Here is a 14,128-nt window from a genome sequence, read left to right on the forward strand (position 1 = left end):
TAATAATAATACATTAGTGTTATTTTTAACACTATATTTTAACACTGTTGAAATGTAAACGTGACACCCAATTTTGTTGAATACTGGTTGGTGTTAAATTAACAAAAAAATGGGTGTTAAAATTTAACACTTTCACAAATGTTATTTTAACACCAGCGAATGTGGACACACACTTTGTCTGTGTAGAAATGAACACTGTGGGTGTTAAATTAACACTGGCATTTTTGCTCTGAGTCAAAAGCATTCAAGATGGCCACCACAGCCAACAGATGAACACCACAAACATGGCTCTAACTCTATTTTGCAGACATTGAGCTAAAAGTTGGTGTAGTAGTAGCTGAGACTCATCACAGTAACACAATCCAAGCTGCAACAGATTTTCTGACATCTTTGTTTAAAACTTCGGCCTACAAGACTGGGAAAAACAAGCCTGCCTTCAAAGAATACAACTTTTTAAATCACTTTTTTCTTCTTTTATCAACAAAGGCAAATCTATCAACAGACCAGCCTGGACCAGTTTGCAGACATATATAAAGCAGATTTAAAACACACAAACAATTACTCACGACAAAGCTATTTTCAGTGGAAAAAAACATTTAGTTCAAATGTGAATCTACATCAAAACGACCCTTATTAAAGCTTTCATAAACACCCTGGAAACGTCTGTTTCTTTGGAACACAAACATACAGATTCTTGAAATGCTTACAGTTTACTAAAGTATCAAAGCTCTAACATCTGAGGCAGAAAAGAAAGAAGAAAATAAGAAAGGGGAGGACCTGTAATAACAAACCCACAGGACTGTGAATGAAACAAGATTTAGAGGGAAATAACACTGGATAAGGTTGGGTTATGAAATAACATAAGAGCCTTAAAATGACATTATGAAAAAAAGAAAATCTGCAGTCTTAGAATGAACGGAGAGAACGGTGAAATATAAAATGTCTGTGCTTTGACGGCCCATAATTCTCACCTTGTTGCTTGAAACATGATATATAATCTGCAGCTGGGGGTGGATTGCTGGGTAAAAACTTGGTCCTGTTTATTAAACAACAGGTCAAATGTTCAGGACAAGGTGTCCTAACTACCCTTAAATGAGCACAAAGCCTCTCGAAAACTTACAATTATGCAGCTGAATAAGAACAACAGAGAATTTGATCTGATGACAGCGAGCGACAAAGAGGAAACTGAGTGGATCGAACACCCAGATGTAAAATTAAACCTGTTTCTACCAAAGAATAAGCTCTGATGAAGCTAAAGCTAGGCAGTTGTGGAAAAAGTACTGTTTCATTACTTGAGTCAGTGTGTTTGAAGAAGTGTTTTAACAATGCATTTTACTTGAGTGTCGTCGAAGATACAGTGGTTTGCAAAAGTATTCATACCCCTTGAACTTTTCCATATTTTGTCACATTACAACCACAAACATAAATATATTTCACTGGAATTTAATGTGAAAGACCAACACAAAGTGGTATACAATTGTGAAGTGGAAGCAAAATTTTACATGAATCAAAACATTTTTTACAAATAAAAAACTGAAAAGTGTGACGTGCAAAAGTATTCAGCCCCCTTTTCCCTGAGTGCAACCAATTGCATTCAGAAGTTGCCTGATGACTGCTAATGACTCAAAAGGGTCCACCTGTGTGTAATCTAATCTCAGTACAAATACAGCTGCTCCGTGACGGCCTCAGATGTTGGTTAAGAGAATATTGGGGAGCAAACAGCATCATGAAGTCCAAAGAACACACCAGACAGGTTAGGAATATGGTTTTGGAGAAGTTTAAAGCAGGCTTAGGTTATAAAAAGATTTCCCAAGCTTTGAACATCTCACGGAGCACTGTTCAATCCATCATCCGGAAATGGAAAGAGTATGGCACCACAGTAAACCTGCCAAGACAAGGCCGTCCACCTAAACTTACAGGCCGAACAAGGAGATCACTGATCAGAGAGGCAGCCAAGAGGCCCATGGTGACTCTGGATGAAATGCAGAGAGCCACAGCTCAGGTGGGGGAAACTGTCCACAGGACAACAATTAGTCGTGCACTACACAAATGTGGTCTTTATGGAAGAGTGGCAAGGAGAAAGCCATTGTTAAAAGAAAACCATAAGAAGTCCCGTTTGCAGTTTGCCAGAAGCCATGTTGAGGACACAGCAAACATGTGGAAGAAGGTGCTTTGGTCAGACGAGACCAAAATTGAACTTTTTGGCCACAATGCAAAACGCTATGTGTGGCGGAGAAAGAACACTGCACATCACTCTGAAAACACCATCCCCACTGTCAAATATGGTGGTGGCAGCATCATGCTCTGGGGGTGCTTCTCTTCAGCAGGGACCGGGAAGTTGGTCAAAGTTGATGGGAAGATGGATGGAGCCAAATACAGGGCAATCTTGGAAGAAAACCTGTTGGAGTCAGCAAAAGATTTGAGACTGGGGCGGAGGTTCACCTTCCAGCAGGACAACGACCCTAAACATAAAGCCAAAGCTACAATGGAGTGGTTTAAAAAAAAGAATATTCATGTGTTAGAATGGCCCAGTCAAAGTCCAGACCTAAACCCAATTGAGAATTTGTGGCAAGATCTCAAAACTGCTGTTCACAAACGCTCTCCATCCAATCTGACTGAGCTTGAGCTGTTTTGCAAGGAGGAATGGGCAAGAATTGCAGTCACTAGATGTGCAAAGCTGGTGGAGACATACCCTAAAAGACTTGCAGCTGTAATTGCAGCAAAAGGTGGCTCCACAAAGTATTGACTCAGGGGGGCTGAATAATTTTGCACATCGCACTTTTCAGTTTTTTATTTGTAAAAAATGTTTTGATTCATGTAAAATTTTGCTTCCACTTCACAWTTGTATACCACTTTGTGTTGGTCTTTCACATTAAATTCCAGTGAAATATATTTATGTTTGTGGTTGTAATGTGACAAAATATGGAAAAGTTCAAGGGGTATGAATACTTTTGCAAACCACTGTAATTGGGAAACTTTTTAGACATATTGAACAAATCAGTAACTCCACATCTAAAATTAGAAAAAAATAAACAAATAATAATAATAATAATACATTAGTCTTGTATAGCACTTTTATAGTTTGTTATGTTACATTATTTGATCATTCCGTCACTCCTCAATCACTCAGTGGTGGAAGTGTGGCTGTCATCCTGCATCTATAGTCCCTCCAGACCACCACAATCACACAGACACATTTATACACAAGGTTCAGTGTCTTGTAGCGACACAAACGACAGTATGCACTAGGGCAGGGATTTGAACTAGCAACGTTGCAGGGCAAACCCCCTCCTCCACTTAAAGACTTGGAACTGATTTTGATAGAACAGAGTTAGTGAATCTAATCTGAGCTTTTTAGTTATTTGTCATACTTGAACTAATTTGCTAAACTGAAACTAATATTTGTTACAATTCAATTCAGTTTATTTATTTAGCAGCAAGTAACAACATGTGTTGTCTCAGGGCACTGCAGACAAAAGTAGAATTTAAAGAAGCAACAGATTATGCTGAATCACTTCATCACAAGCTGCGTTTCCATTGACCATGAAAATGCGCAAATTAAAAATTCAAAAATAAATTTGCTCAGTGGAAACATGTCAATTTCGAAAAACTTCATTTTTTCAACAAAATGGTTTTGCTCTAGGATGAGGTGGTTTTTCGGCCGTATCAAAATTGGTGTGTTTCGCAAAACTGCAACGGAAAAACTTTTCACATCACGCGAGTCACGTGATCAACAACCGGATGATTCTACTGGCGAAAAAGATGACAAAGAAGAAGACAACAGGAAGTAGAGGTAGTAGTAAAACCACAAAGTTGTAAAAGAAAGTAGTAAACTCACCGACTACAATTTCCCAAAAACGCCGCATACGTARCCGCTCCCGGGGCTCGTCGATCGAAAGCTACGATAAGATGCCAACGTCTCCGCTGATGGCTGATGATGTGTCATTGTAGCAATATTCATGTGTTTTCAACCATTGCCGCCATGTTTGTAGTGACTTATCGCGAGAACAAACGTATTTATGCGTGACTTTAATTGCATTTCTTCCTTAATGGAAACACCGCAATTCCGAAACTGTGTTTCGTCATTAAAAGAATATCGACAAAGTTTTGCGCACATTTGCAATGGAAACACTGCGACAGTCTCTCATCCTGAGCAACACACTGGAGACAGTGGAGAGGAAAAACTCCCTTTTAACAGGAAGAGACCTCCAGCAGAACCAGAACCAGGCTCAGGACAGGCGGCCATCGGCCTCGACCGGCTGGGTTAGGGTGGTTACAATAAACAAGAAAAAACTTTTGCACAAAAAAATTTAACCAAGTTAAATTGGTAGAAATCCATTAATAGAACAAAGAGACTAAAAGTCTAAAACATTCTAACTTAGGTCTTAAATGAGACGAGTCCATGTTCTAATCAGGATCTAAACAAAGACCTGCAATAGTGCTGAAATATACCTGTATAAAGCAACACTAGCAGGAAAATAATAATTCTTCTTCTTCACTTTGCAGCTATTTTGAAGCTGCATATTATCACCTACTTTACAGGGGTGCAGTGTGTAATTTTACAGAGTGTCGTGGAACAAAATAGACACAAACTACACAAACACAACCAAAAAAGGTAACTAGGATCTAAAGCCTTTAGAGAAATGTAGTGGAGATAAAAAGTATGATTTCATAGCTAAAATGTAGTGGAGTAAAATTAAAAAGTTTTTTTTTAAATGTTACTAAAGTATATTTTAAATCTCACAAACTATACTTAAATACAGTACTCAAGTTAATTTACTTTGTTACTGCCCACCTTTTGTAACCAAGTTCACATTAACCAAAACAATATTATTTTTCTTTTAAAAGATGTGCTGCCCAGACTATCAAGTAAAATAATTTAGTGTTTTGAGTTATATTTGTTTACTTTTGTTTACCCAGATTCAGCTCAGTAGTTTTGCATCTTCTTGCTGATATTCAAACAGCAACGTTCACAATTTCTACCTGCATTTAATAACCTTTCAATTCAACAATCAAAGGTTTAAAATTCATTTTTAAACAAAAACTAGAACACATCTAGAAAAAAAAAAGAGAAACTGGATAAAGATTTGGACCTGTGCTCAGAAGTGACCATCAGTTGAGTTGTGGTCCCTCTGGGGGGCTCAGGGTTACAGGGCAGAGGCTCACTGCTCCTCCTTACGCTCACAGCGTGGATCTTAAAGCGAGAAACTGATGAACTCTGCTCCCCTTCACGCTCATCCTTTTTACTCTGGCTCTCCTGAATCTGTGAAGAGGGTTCTAAAGGGCTGGAAGGTGGACTGAGGGTATCTCCAGGGGGCAGGACTAACCTCGGGACTTCACTTGGACTGACACATCACAAACAGGACAGGAAGACATAAACGTGACGACAATAAGATGATCAGGAGACATTAAAGCAGACAGAAAATGGTGAAAGGAGAGCTTTGAGAAAACACAATGAGTTGAAAGGCGGTGTAATGAGGAGGAAAAATGAAAAATGATTTAAAGAGTTTTGATGCAACATAATTAGTAAACTTAGGAGAGATTAGATGTCAGCAGTAAACAGTGGGTAATGGATGGGGAACAACAAACTTCCTCCCGGTGTGTGTTCAACTGCTTGTTCTACTTTACAGAAACATAAACAGTGCAATACGAAAGAGAGAGCAAAAATTTGGCTTTTGTCCATAAATGTGTAATCTTCTGCTGCCGTCTTTCAAAACAGCTAAAACAACAAGAAACCCATAAACTCAAATGTCAGCCTTTAAAAAATGACTTCTGTTCTACAACAACATGTGCAGATATCAATTTATTAAACTAAAGAATCTGACAAGCAAGAAAAAAATTAAAACTTGTGATATTTTTGAACCTGGAGCTTCGCAGGAGTTCCTGATTCAAACCAATAAAAGCCAATAATCCTCCTCGTCTTAAAGCCGCAACACTGACATAGCAGCACAGGTCCAACCTCAGCTTCAACAAGAACCAATGAAAACACACATCTGGTCTCCATCAGCCACTCCTCAACTGTCCGGTGTGAGACAGAGACAAATAATTAGCAGCTGAAAAGTTTGTTTTCTCTGAAATATGCCCTTTGACACGCCTGACACCTCCTGCTGCTTAAAAAGAATCCAGATGCAAAAACTGGACAAAAAACTAAAAGTTTGTTTTACTTTCTGTTTCTCTTCTTTTTCAGTTCACAATAATCTCATATTTGCAATAATAAATTTTTATAACAAAATCTCCAAACTGGTCAAATCCAGAACCTTTACTATAAGTGTTCAGAATGTGTAAATCAAACAGGGTTTAAAGTTTATGTTCGTCATGGATTAGAATTAAAAACAGGAACTTTTAATCAACTGTTAGTTGCTCCAAAGTACATAAATACTGCAGACATCTAGTTATGTTAGGAATCAAACACATTTTTAAGGAATCAACCAGTGTAAAAGCTTTATATCTTCTTTATCGTTTTATTTCCCACCTACCTGCAGGGTCTGTCGCCCCCTACAGGTGACGTAGCGGTACTCCAGCTCTTGCGTCCTCCCTCGTCCTTGTCGTCGTTTCTTTTCTTGCGAAGCGACATCGGCACATATCCGGTCTGGTTGCTCTTGTTGGGCAGGTACTGGTTGAAGGGCATGGCGGTCCGCAGCTCGGTGACCGACGTCCGCCGCGCCAACATGTCGTCTTTATGGAGGTCGGGGATTTTCCTGTGAGGGGGGCCGTCAGACTCCGAGTCACTGCCACGGCCTGATGGGAATTAAAAAAATTAGGATAAAAGATTTTATTTTATTTATTTATTTATTTATTTATTTAACAGGAAAAGATTATTAAAAATCAAGCCTGACTCAGCATAATTGCTGTTTTACAGCAGGTTCCTGTTCTGCAGCACGTAAAACACTCAGAATTACAGCATCACAATCACATCATTATACACCATAGACACAAAGACAAACAAGCATACCAAATTTCAAAAAGGCAGCATTTGCAAAATAGGACGTCTAAATATGAGCACAACAAAAAGTGTCCAGCAGATGGCAGACAAGATTCTTCTTAAAGGGCTGTAGTTTTGAAATGGACTTTATGTTTTGAGGAATGTCATTCCATGCTTTAGTATAAACATAGAAGAAAGACCTCTGGCCGTAACAGTTGGCAATCGCGTATCCTAACAAGTGAAAGCTCACAATAAGAACAAAGTTTATCTGTATGAATTCTGTGAACCTATGGTGAATCTCAGAGAAAACTAGTTTTTTTCTTGATATTTCAACATGGCAAGTAGATATCTGTTGGTTTAAAATGTCCCATATTGTAATTTGAAATGGAAATTCACATCAGCCATTCAAAACGCAGGAGCGAAGCTAGACTATTTTGCAAGAGGTTGCACAGGTGTTTATCTAGGGGTCTCTGCAGTACATGTTGTCCTGTGGGCAGAGTTGGCCCTACCTGTGATTGGTGGAGGTTCTGGTGTGTGTGTAGCAGGTTCTAACTGTGATTGGCGGAGATCTTGATGTGGGCGGAGTTGGTGTCTGGGCGGAGTTGGCCCTAATCGTGATTGGCGGTGTAGATGTGTGGGTGGAGTTGGCCCTAATCGTGATTGGCGGAGTAGATGCGTGGGTGGAGTTTGCCCTAATCGTGATTGGCGGAGTTGGTGTGTGGGCGGAGTTTGCCCTAATCGTGATTGGCAGAGTTGGTGTGCGGGCGGAGTTTGCCCTAATCGTGATTGGCNGGGCGGAGTTTGCCCTAATCGTGATTGGCAGAGTTGGTGTGCGGGCGGAGTTTGCCCTAATCGTGATTGGCGGAGTAGAAGCGTGGGTGGAGTTTGCCCTAATCGTGATTGGCGGAGTTGGTGTGCGGGCGGAGTTTGCTCTAATCGTGATTGGTGGAGTTGGTGTGTGGGCGGAGTTTGCCCTAATCATGATTGGCGGAGTTGGTGTGTGGGCAGAGTTTGCCCTGATCTTGATTGGTGGAGTTGGTGTGTGGGTGGAGTTGGCCCTAATCATGATTGGTGGAGTTGGTGTGGGGGCGGAGTTAGCCCTAATCGTGATTGGTCAGATTGACTTGTCTTGTGGGGTAACTTAAAGAGGAAGTACTGATAGTAAAATAATTTGGTTTAATGACTTTTTATATTCAGTTTAAAACAGAACAATGACTCATAAAAAATTATGTGAACATTTAAACATAATTGACTTCAAATTTTGTGCAGGTAGCACCTTCCTGTCTCAAAATATGACTGATATTCATATTCATATTGATTTTTAGCTATCTTTTTACAGGCTGGTTAGGGATGTTTTGACCGAGTTAAATTGTTACACGTCCCTCCACATGTATGGCGTACAAATTTTGTGCAAATTTTGAGCAGCTAGCAGTTTCCTGTCTTGAGTTATGACTAAAATTAATCTCCATTTTAAAAATTTGGTGCTTCCTGCCTGATTCGACCAAACTACTCCCCGTTGCCCCCAGCTTGTTCAAACCCCATCATCAATCTGACCGATCACGTCTTGGTTCAACTCCTCCCACAAAATAAGAAAATCCTACTTAGTGACGGCAGAGACGCCCTTCTCCAAGTGTTGGCAAGGTGCTTTTTTAGAGGGCACATAAAAAGAAAAACACTCTAAATTTGAAAGTTTAAGATGTCCACCAAATTACTTTGATTCAGCTGTTTTAATAAACACTGAGCTGAAATTTTGTAACAAACAATGATGCTAGTCCCGAGTTAAGCTAACCACTAATGGTGAATCTAATTTTACAAAGAGCTATAAACCAGCCATGTTTAAACATACACTGCTGAAAATGTATATCATACTGTAGTTTCAGAGATCAATCTTTTATACAATCTAAAAAAAATAATAATCCAAGACTCCCCTCCTCTTGTTAATTATTTGGGGGTGGCCAATCAGGTGCTAGAGGTGGCAATTGCCACCCTGGCCACCCCTCTGGCCCCGGCCCTGTTAAAATGCTGATACTGTTTGAGAGATGGTGACATCCAAAGAAAACTGATTGTCATTATTAGTGTGCTAAAGACGAGGAGTAAATTACTTTCAGACGGGAAGAACTTTGGTTTAAGCCTCAGTAGGAGTCAGACTGAAATGTTGGAGGAAATAAAAAGAAGATGATTCAGTCACTGCAGACAGTCTGCAACCTGATTTTCATTATCTTCATGCTGCGAGGAGCAAATTACACCATCAAAAATGTGCTGCTATATCAAATATTTAGATTCATATGGTGTTTTTAAAGCATACATTGTAAATGATACTCTCTTTTTATTATTATTTAAAAGCTGTTTAGCTCCACTTTAAAGCTGCCACTGAGACTTTTTATTCTACTAAGATAAAACACATAAATGTCAAAGCCTTCTCATTAAAAATGTGTTTAACAACAGACATCGTCTCCTCTTTAAAGGTCCTATGCAATAAAAAAAAACACTCAGTTTTTCGAGTCATAGTTAAGGAGGAGCAGAAGGTGGATGGTAGGAGACAAACGGACGAGTTCAAAAGAGAACTGTCGATTGACGAGCCTCGTGGCAGATACCCGAGACTTACTTTGAGAACTCTAAAATCTTTGCCAGCTGTTAGATCCTACAGTTCTTACAGTGTTATTAAATGCACTGCATTCCAGCGGCAGAGCATCAATCTCACCTGAGCAGGCTGTTTATGAAACAAAGCAGCTATCATAAATCATTGTTTTATGCAGCTTGCGCTAACTAAATTGTAGCCCCAAGTCAGGAATATTTTTCTCAAGATGCCATTTTATTTGTATTTATTGAGGTTTAAACACATTGCTCGTGTTTTAATGTCACCGTTAACACCTGGATTTGGAGACCTGCATTACTCAAGGACTTTCCCTTCTCAGTGGGGAAAATTCCTCAGCAAGACATCTTAATGTGATCCTCTAACAATACTGAAGAAACTGAGAGTTAGGTGTTTTTAATTCCCAAGATGTAATCTTAGTTTATCCATCAAATGTACAAGTTTTTTTTACAAACACTAAAAAATAAAGTGTCAAAAATGTCTAAATAGTAAAAAAGAGATGCCAACGGCACAAGTTCTCCCAGGAATTTCTGTTCAAGATGATTACGTTTAGTGGAACCAGCTGACATGGTTGAGTAAACTTCATGTTTTTTAGAGCACATAAACAACTGCTTTCATGATGAGTTCAGACATATTTTATTTTGTAACGGGTAACTAGGTGTTAAATTTTCAAGTAAAGAAGTAAAAGTATCATTTTTAACTTTAAAACGTAAAAAAATTAAAGTATAATTTAACAATTTTTAAAAATTATTAAAAAAACTTACAAATCCTCAAAATTTATTTAAGTAAATGTACTTAGTTACCGGTGGTGGGCACAGTTCCCCTAAAGCACTAAAGCACCAATAGGGGAACTCATTTCCTGATTAGTGCTTTAGGGCTTTTGCTATTTTTTAAATTTATTAGTGGATTAGCACTTGCTAAATTTATGGGTTAAATTTAGAAGCACTAACTGAGGTCCTTAAATGTTATTGATCAACATTATTGTTCACAGTTGAGGGTGAAAGCTGTCACACATTTTGTTCAAATGTGTCACTTCTCTACAAGGTCATGTGTCAAACTCGAGGCCTGCGGGCCAAAGGTGGCCTGCGGGTGACTCCCGTTTGGCCCGCCAAGGGCACTAAGTGACAACACTCTGCACACAGTAAATATTGTCTCATGTTGACTCTGAAGAATGTTTCATGTGTCASCTGGATTATATTAGTGCTTTAGAATTAGCTTTTGCTAAAATTTTCAGTGTGTTAGTGCTTTAAAATTAGGGGACCTAAATAATTGGGTTAGTGCTTTAGGGTTAGTGCACGGTTAGTTACAATAAACCTCCGATTATGGATCAGTCTCAGCTACTACCACAACACGTTTAGGCTCATTGGCTGTAAAAATGGCCATCTGGGAGTTTTAGTAAAATTATTCATTGGTTCACAAGATATTTTACAAAAAAAAAACGCAGCTGTTGCTGGAAAAAAACTCATATTTTCTGACATTTCAGATTGACACCAGATAAGATGATCACAGAGCTGACAAGCTGTAAATAAATACATGATTAGCTTGTGAGAAAGGAAGCTGAACTGTGGAATTAACGTAATTTGACCTCAACAATACCAGCATTGTAGCCACCAAACTTCTGTCCTATTTTGAACACATACAGTATGTGGATCCTGTTAAAGGTCAACAATCATCATTCCGTAAGTTACTTTAAAACAGGCAGGGCCTTTAGGGAGTTCACAGTATTCTTTCAAACAGCCTCTAACCAACACTGGGCGTTAGCCTGTGAAAACACAAGCAGGAGAACAACAAGCTGTACTGGAGCTACAGAGACAATACCCCTCTACATTTATCTATAGACTTTATCTGCAAACCCTGACTTTTTTAAGCCAACAACATAACAGGTACAAAACATTTATTGAAAGGCTGAGCATTCGAAATGTAAGACTAAAGGAACAGAAACAAACTTTAACAGCACAAAATGCAACTTTTCCCACCATCGCTGTTGCCACGGGGCACCAGGACGTCTGGGGATGGGGTCTGCTGTGAGCGCGAGCCGAACGAGTCCAGGCTGTCGAATGAATCCTTGCGTCCGTGGCGTGGCGGGGAGAGGGAGTCGCTGCGCTCAGAGTCCCAGCAGTCGATGTAGCCGCTATCCCGGATGCTGCGCGTTGGGCTGACTGCCACTTCTGCCTCCTGAGGATTGATAAATCCAAACACAGAAAATAAGTTTTTTTTTCTTTGCAATGCATAAACCCAAACAAGGCATTTTTGCAATTCCTTGAAAATGACCAAAAATGCTCTATTTTTCAACAGTTCTTGTAACTGAAATCAAAATTTTGTGATAAAGGTTTTAGATTTTTTTGTCTGTAAAAATTCTGTAGGCTGTTCAGTTTTTATAAATTTTTAAAAATATATTGTCACACGAACGGAGTCATTTTATTGACACCGCAAAGCATACCGGGTAACTGATGACTTGAACTAAGTCATCGGTGCGAGGCTGCTAGCTAGCTATATCCACCCTGAAGGCTAATCTTGGACAATTTCTAACTATCAAATCTTTTAAATGAAACCAGAGAGCGTTGACAGAGAGGAGAAGGTAGAAATGACTCAGCCTGTAACTGAAAATATGCATGGAGGACAACAGAGCTGCTTCATGGAAGAAGAACCTCAGCTTAGCCTTTTAGCACCGACGCTATATTGCCATATATATGTATTAGCTCAGCGCTAGCGCAAAAGCTAACAAGCTAAACTGAGGTTCTCCGTCCACGAAAGGAAAATGTAGAAATGACTCAGCCTGCAACTATAAATGTGGATGGAGGACCTCAGTTTAGCATGTTACCTTTCCCGCTAGTGCCGATGTTACATAGCCACATATATATATTAGTTCAGCCGCAGCGCTAGCTAACAAGCTTATTGAGGTCCTCCATCCACATGACAGAGGAGAATGAAGAAATGACTGAGCCTGCAACGGAAAATGTGGATTGAGGACCTCAGTTTAGCCTGCTAGCTAGCGCCAAGCTAATACATATTTATGGCAATATAGCATTGGCGCTAACATGAAGGCTAACAGGCTAAACTGAGCCTCTACATCCATGAGCAGCGCCATTGTCCTCCATCCACATTTTCAGCTGCAGGTTGAGTCATTTCTACCTTCTCCTCTCTGTCAACGCGCTCTGATTCATTTAAAAGATTTGATAGTTAGAAATTGTCCAAGATTAACCTTCAGGGTGGATATAGCTCGCTTGCAGTCTGGCACAGATAACCTATGTGTATAAAATGGCTCAGTCCGTGTGACATGATATTTTAAAAATTTTATGAAAACTGAACAGCCTTCAGTATTTTGACAGACTTTCTTTTACAGTTAAAACAATGTTTATCAAATAAAGTCTAATGTTAAAACTAACTGTGGATCCCTTTAAATGTCTTAACTTCTGCGGTCCTCCCACGTGTGTTTACTCAACAACCTTTTTAAAACGTTTCTATTATCTCCATCTCTCATTACTCTCTCTTTGCAACATTTCCCTTTTTTCTGTTAGTTAAAATGTTTCTTTACCACTAATGGAAGGTGGAGAAAGACCTTTCCTGTCCCCCAAATGAGTTCCTTTTCCTAACCTCCGTTCTCTGCTACGCACCTCTAAAAGCCTCAAAGGTTTATGCTTTTCTTGAAAAGTGGAAAATATCATTGGCAGTGAAAATGGATTATTGTGAAAAAATAATAATAAAAAATCCGTCAGGTGAGAAATGGTGAAAATTGTTCGGTTTCAACAGTAATTGGTCATTTTTGGCTTTTAATTCAGCACTGGAAATGTTGGAAATATTTCCTTTTAGGCCCCTCAAAACCTGGAAACATGAGTGGATTTAAAGCAGAGCTGTTTCCAATGTTTAAAAAAACACCAAGTTTAAAGAGAAATAGCTGCATTTCTAATAGTTTAATGTGCTTTTATAAAATATATGCACCTGTTTCCTTCTTTTTAGTCATTCTTTTTGTAAGTTCAGCTTTGTTACTGGCTGTTTGCATAATAGTAATAGTAATAATGGGTTTTACATAAATTAGAATTCCATTTTATTGCAGTATCTTTCTGTTGCATGGAAATATGGATTTGTTTTGTCCATGAGTAATGTGTGAACATCTGTTAAACTAATTCTGTTTAGTTGGCAGTGATTTTTCCTCTTAAAATACAGCGAAGGGATGTCAGATAGCAGAGTTAATTGCCTGGCGGTGAATCACGTGACAAACTATCACACACTTAGTCACAGCGGTTCTAAGTTTTCTCTCTGGGCTCTGAGATTTCCACCAGAGCCAGGTTTGACTCAGGTCATGACTGGACCTGGGGTGGACGAGGTTGCCCTTTTGTTGAGATCATTTCTGGGAATTTTTTTTTTTTTTCAGTGCATCAGAGAGTTAGCACTGAAGCAGTGATTGGGTGTTTTGCTTCATGTTCAGTTACTGCTGGGACCAGCTGTCCTTACAGAGATTTACTGTACTTAAAGTGCCTGTGACATGCATATTCTTCAAACACAAAAAGTCAAAGAAATCATCTTTATATTGCAGAAAGTTGGAATAATACACACGATTTAACCCATTTTGTCCCATAACTGTCATATTTTCTTTTGAACTTGGCTCAGTCAAA

The 14,128-nt window shown here is 39.1% G+C and overlaps 1 protein-coding gene across 4 annotated transcripts in view; it reads right to left on the reverse strand.

Moving 5' to 3' along the window:
* LOC106525884 (LIM and calponin homology domains-containing protein 1) overlaps positions 1-14,128 on the reverse strand; it is a gene marked incomplete at its 3' end in the record, with an annotated part of 76,040 nt that overhangs the window by 6,237 nt on the left and 55,675 nt on the right. For 3 of the 4 annotated variants that reach the window (XM_014020260.1, XM_014020261.1, XM_014020263.1), the window contains 2 exon segments: positions 6,477-6,738; positions 11,492-11,690. In XM_014020260.1, coding sequence (XP_013875714.1) covers positions 6,477-6,738; positions 11,492-11,690 — 461 coding nt within the window. 4 annotated transcript variants of the gene reach the window in all.

The sequence above is a fragment of the Austrofundulus limnaeus genome, unplaced genomic scaffold (assembly GCF_001266775.1).
Source record: "Austrofundulus limnaeus strain Quisiro unplaced genomic scaffold, Austrofundulus_limnaeus-1.0 Scaffold246, whole genome shotgun sequence".
Taxonomy (NCBI): Eukaryota; Metazoa; Chordata; class Actinopteri; order Cyprinodontiformes; family Rivulidae; genus Austrofundulus; species Austrofundulus limnaeus.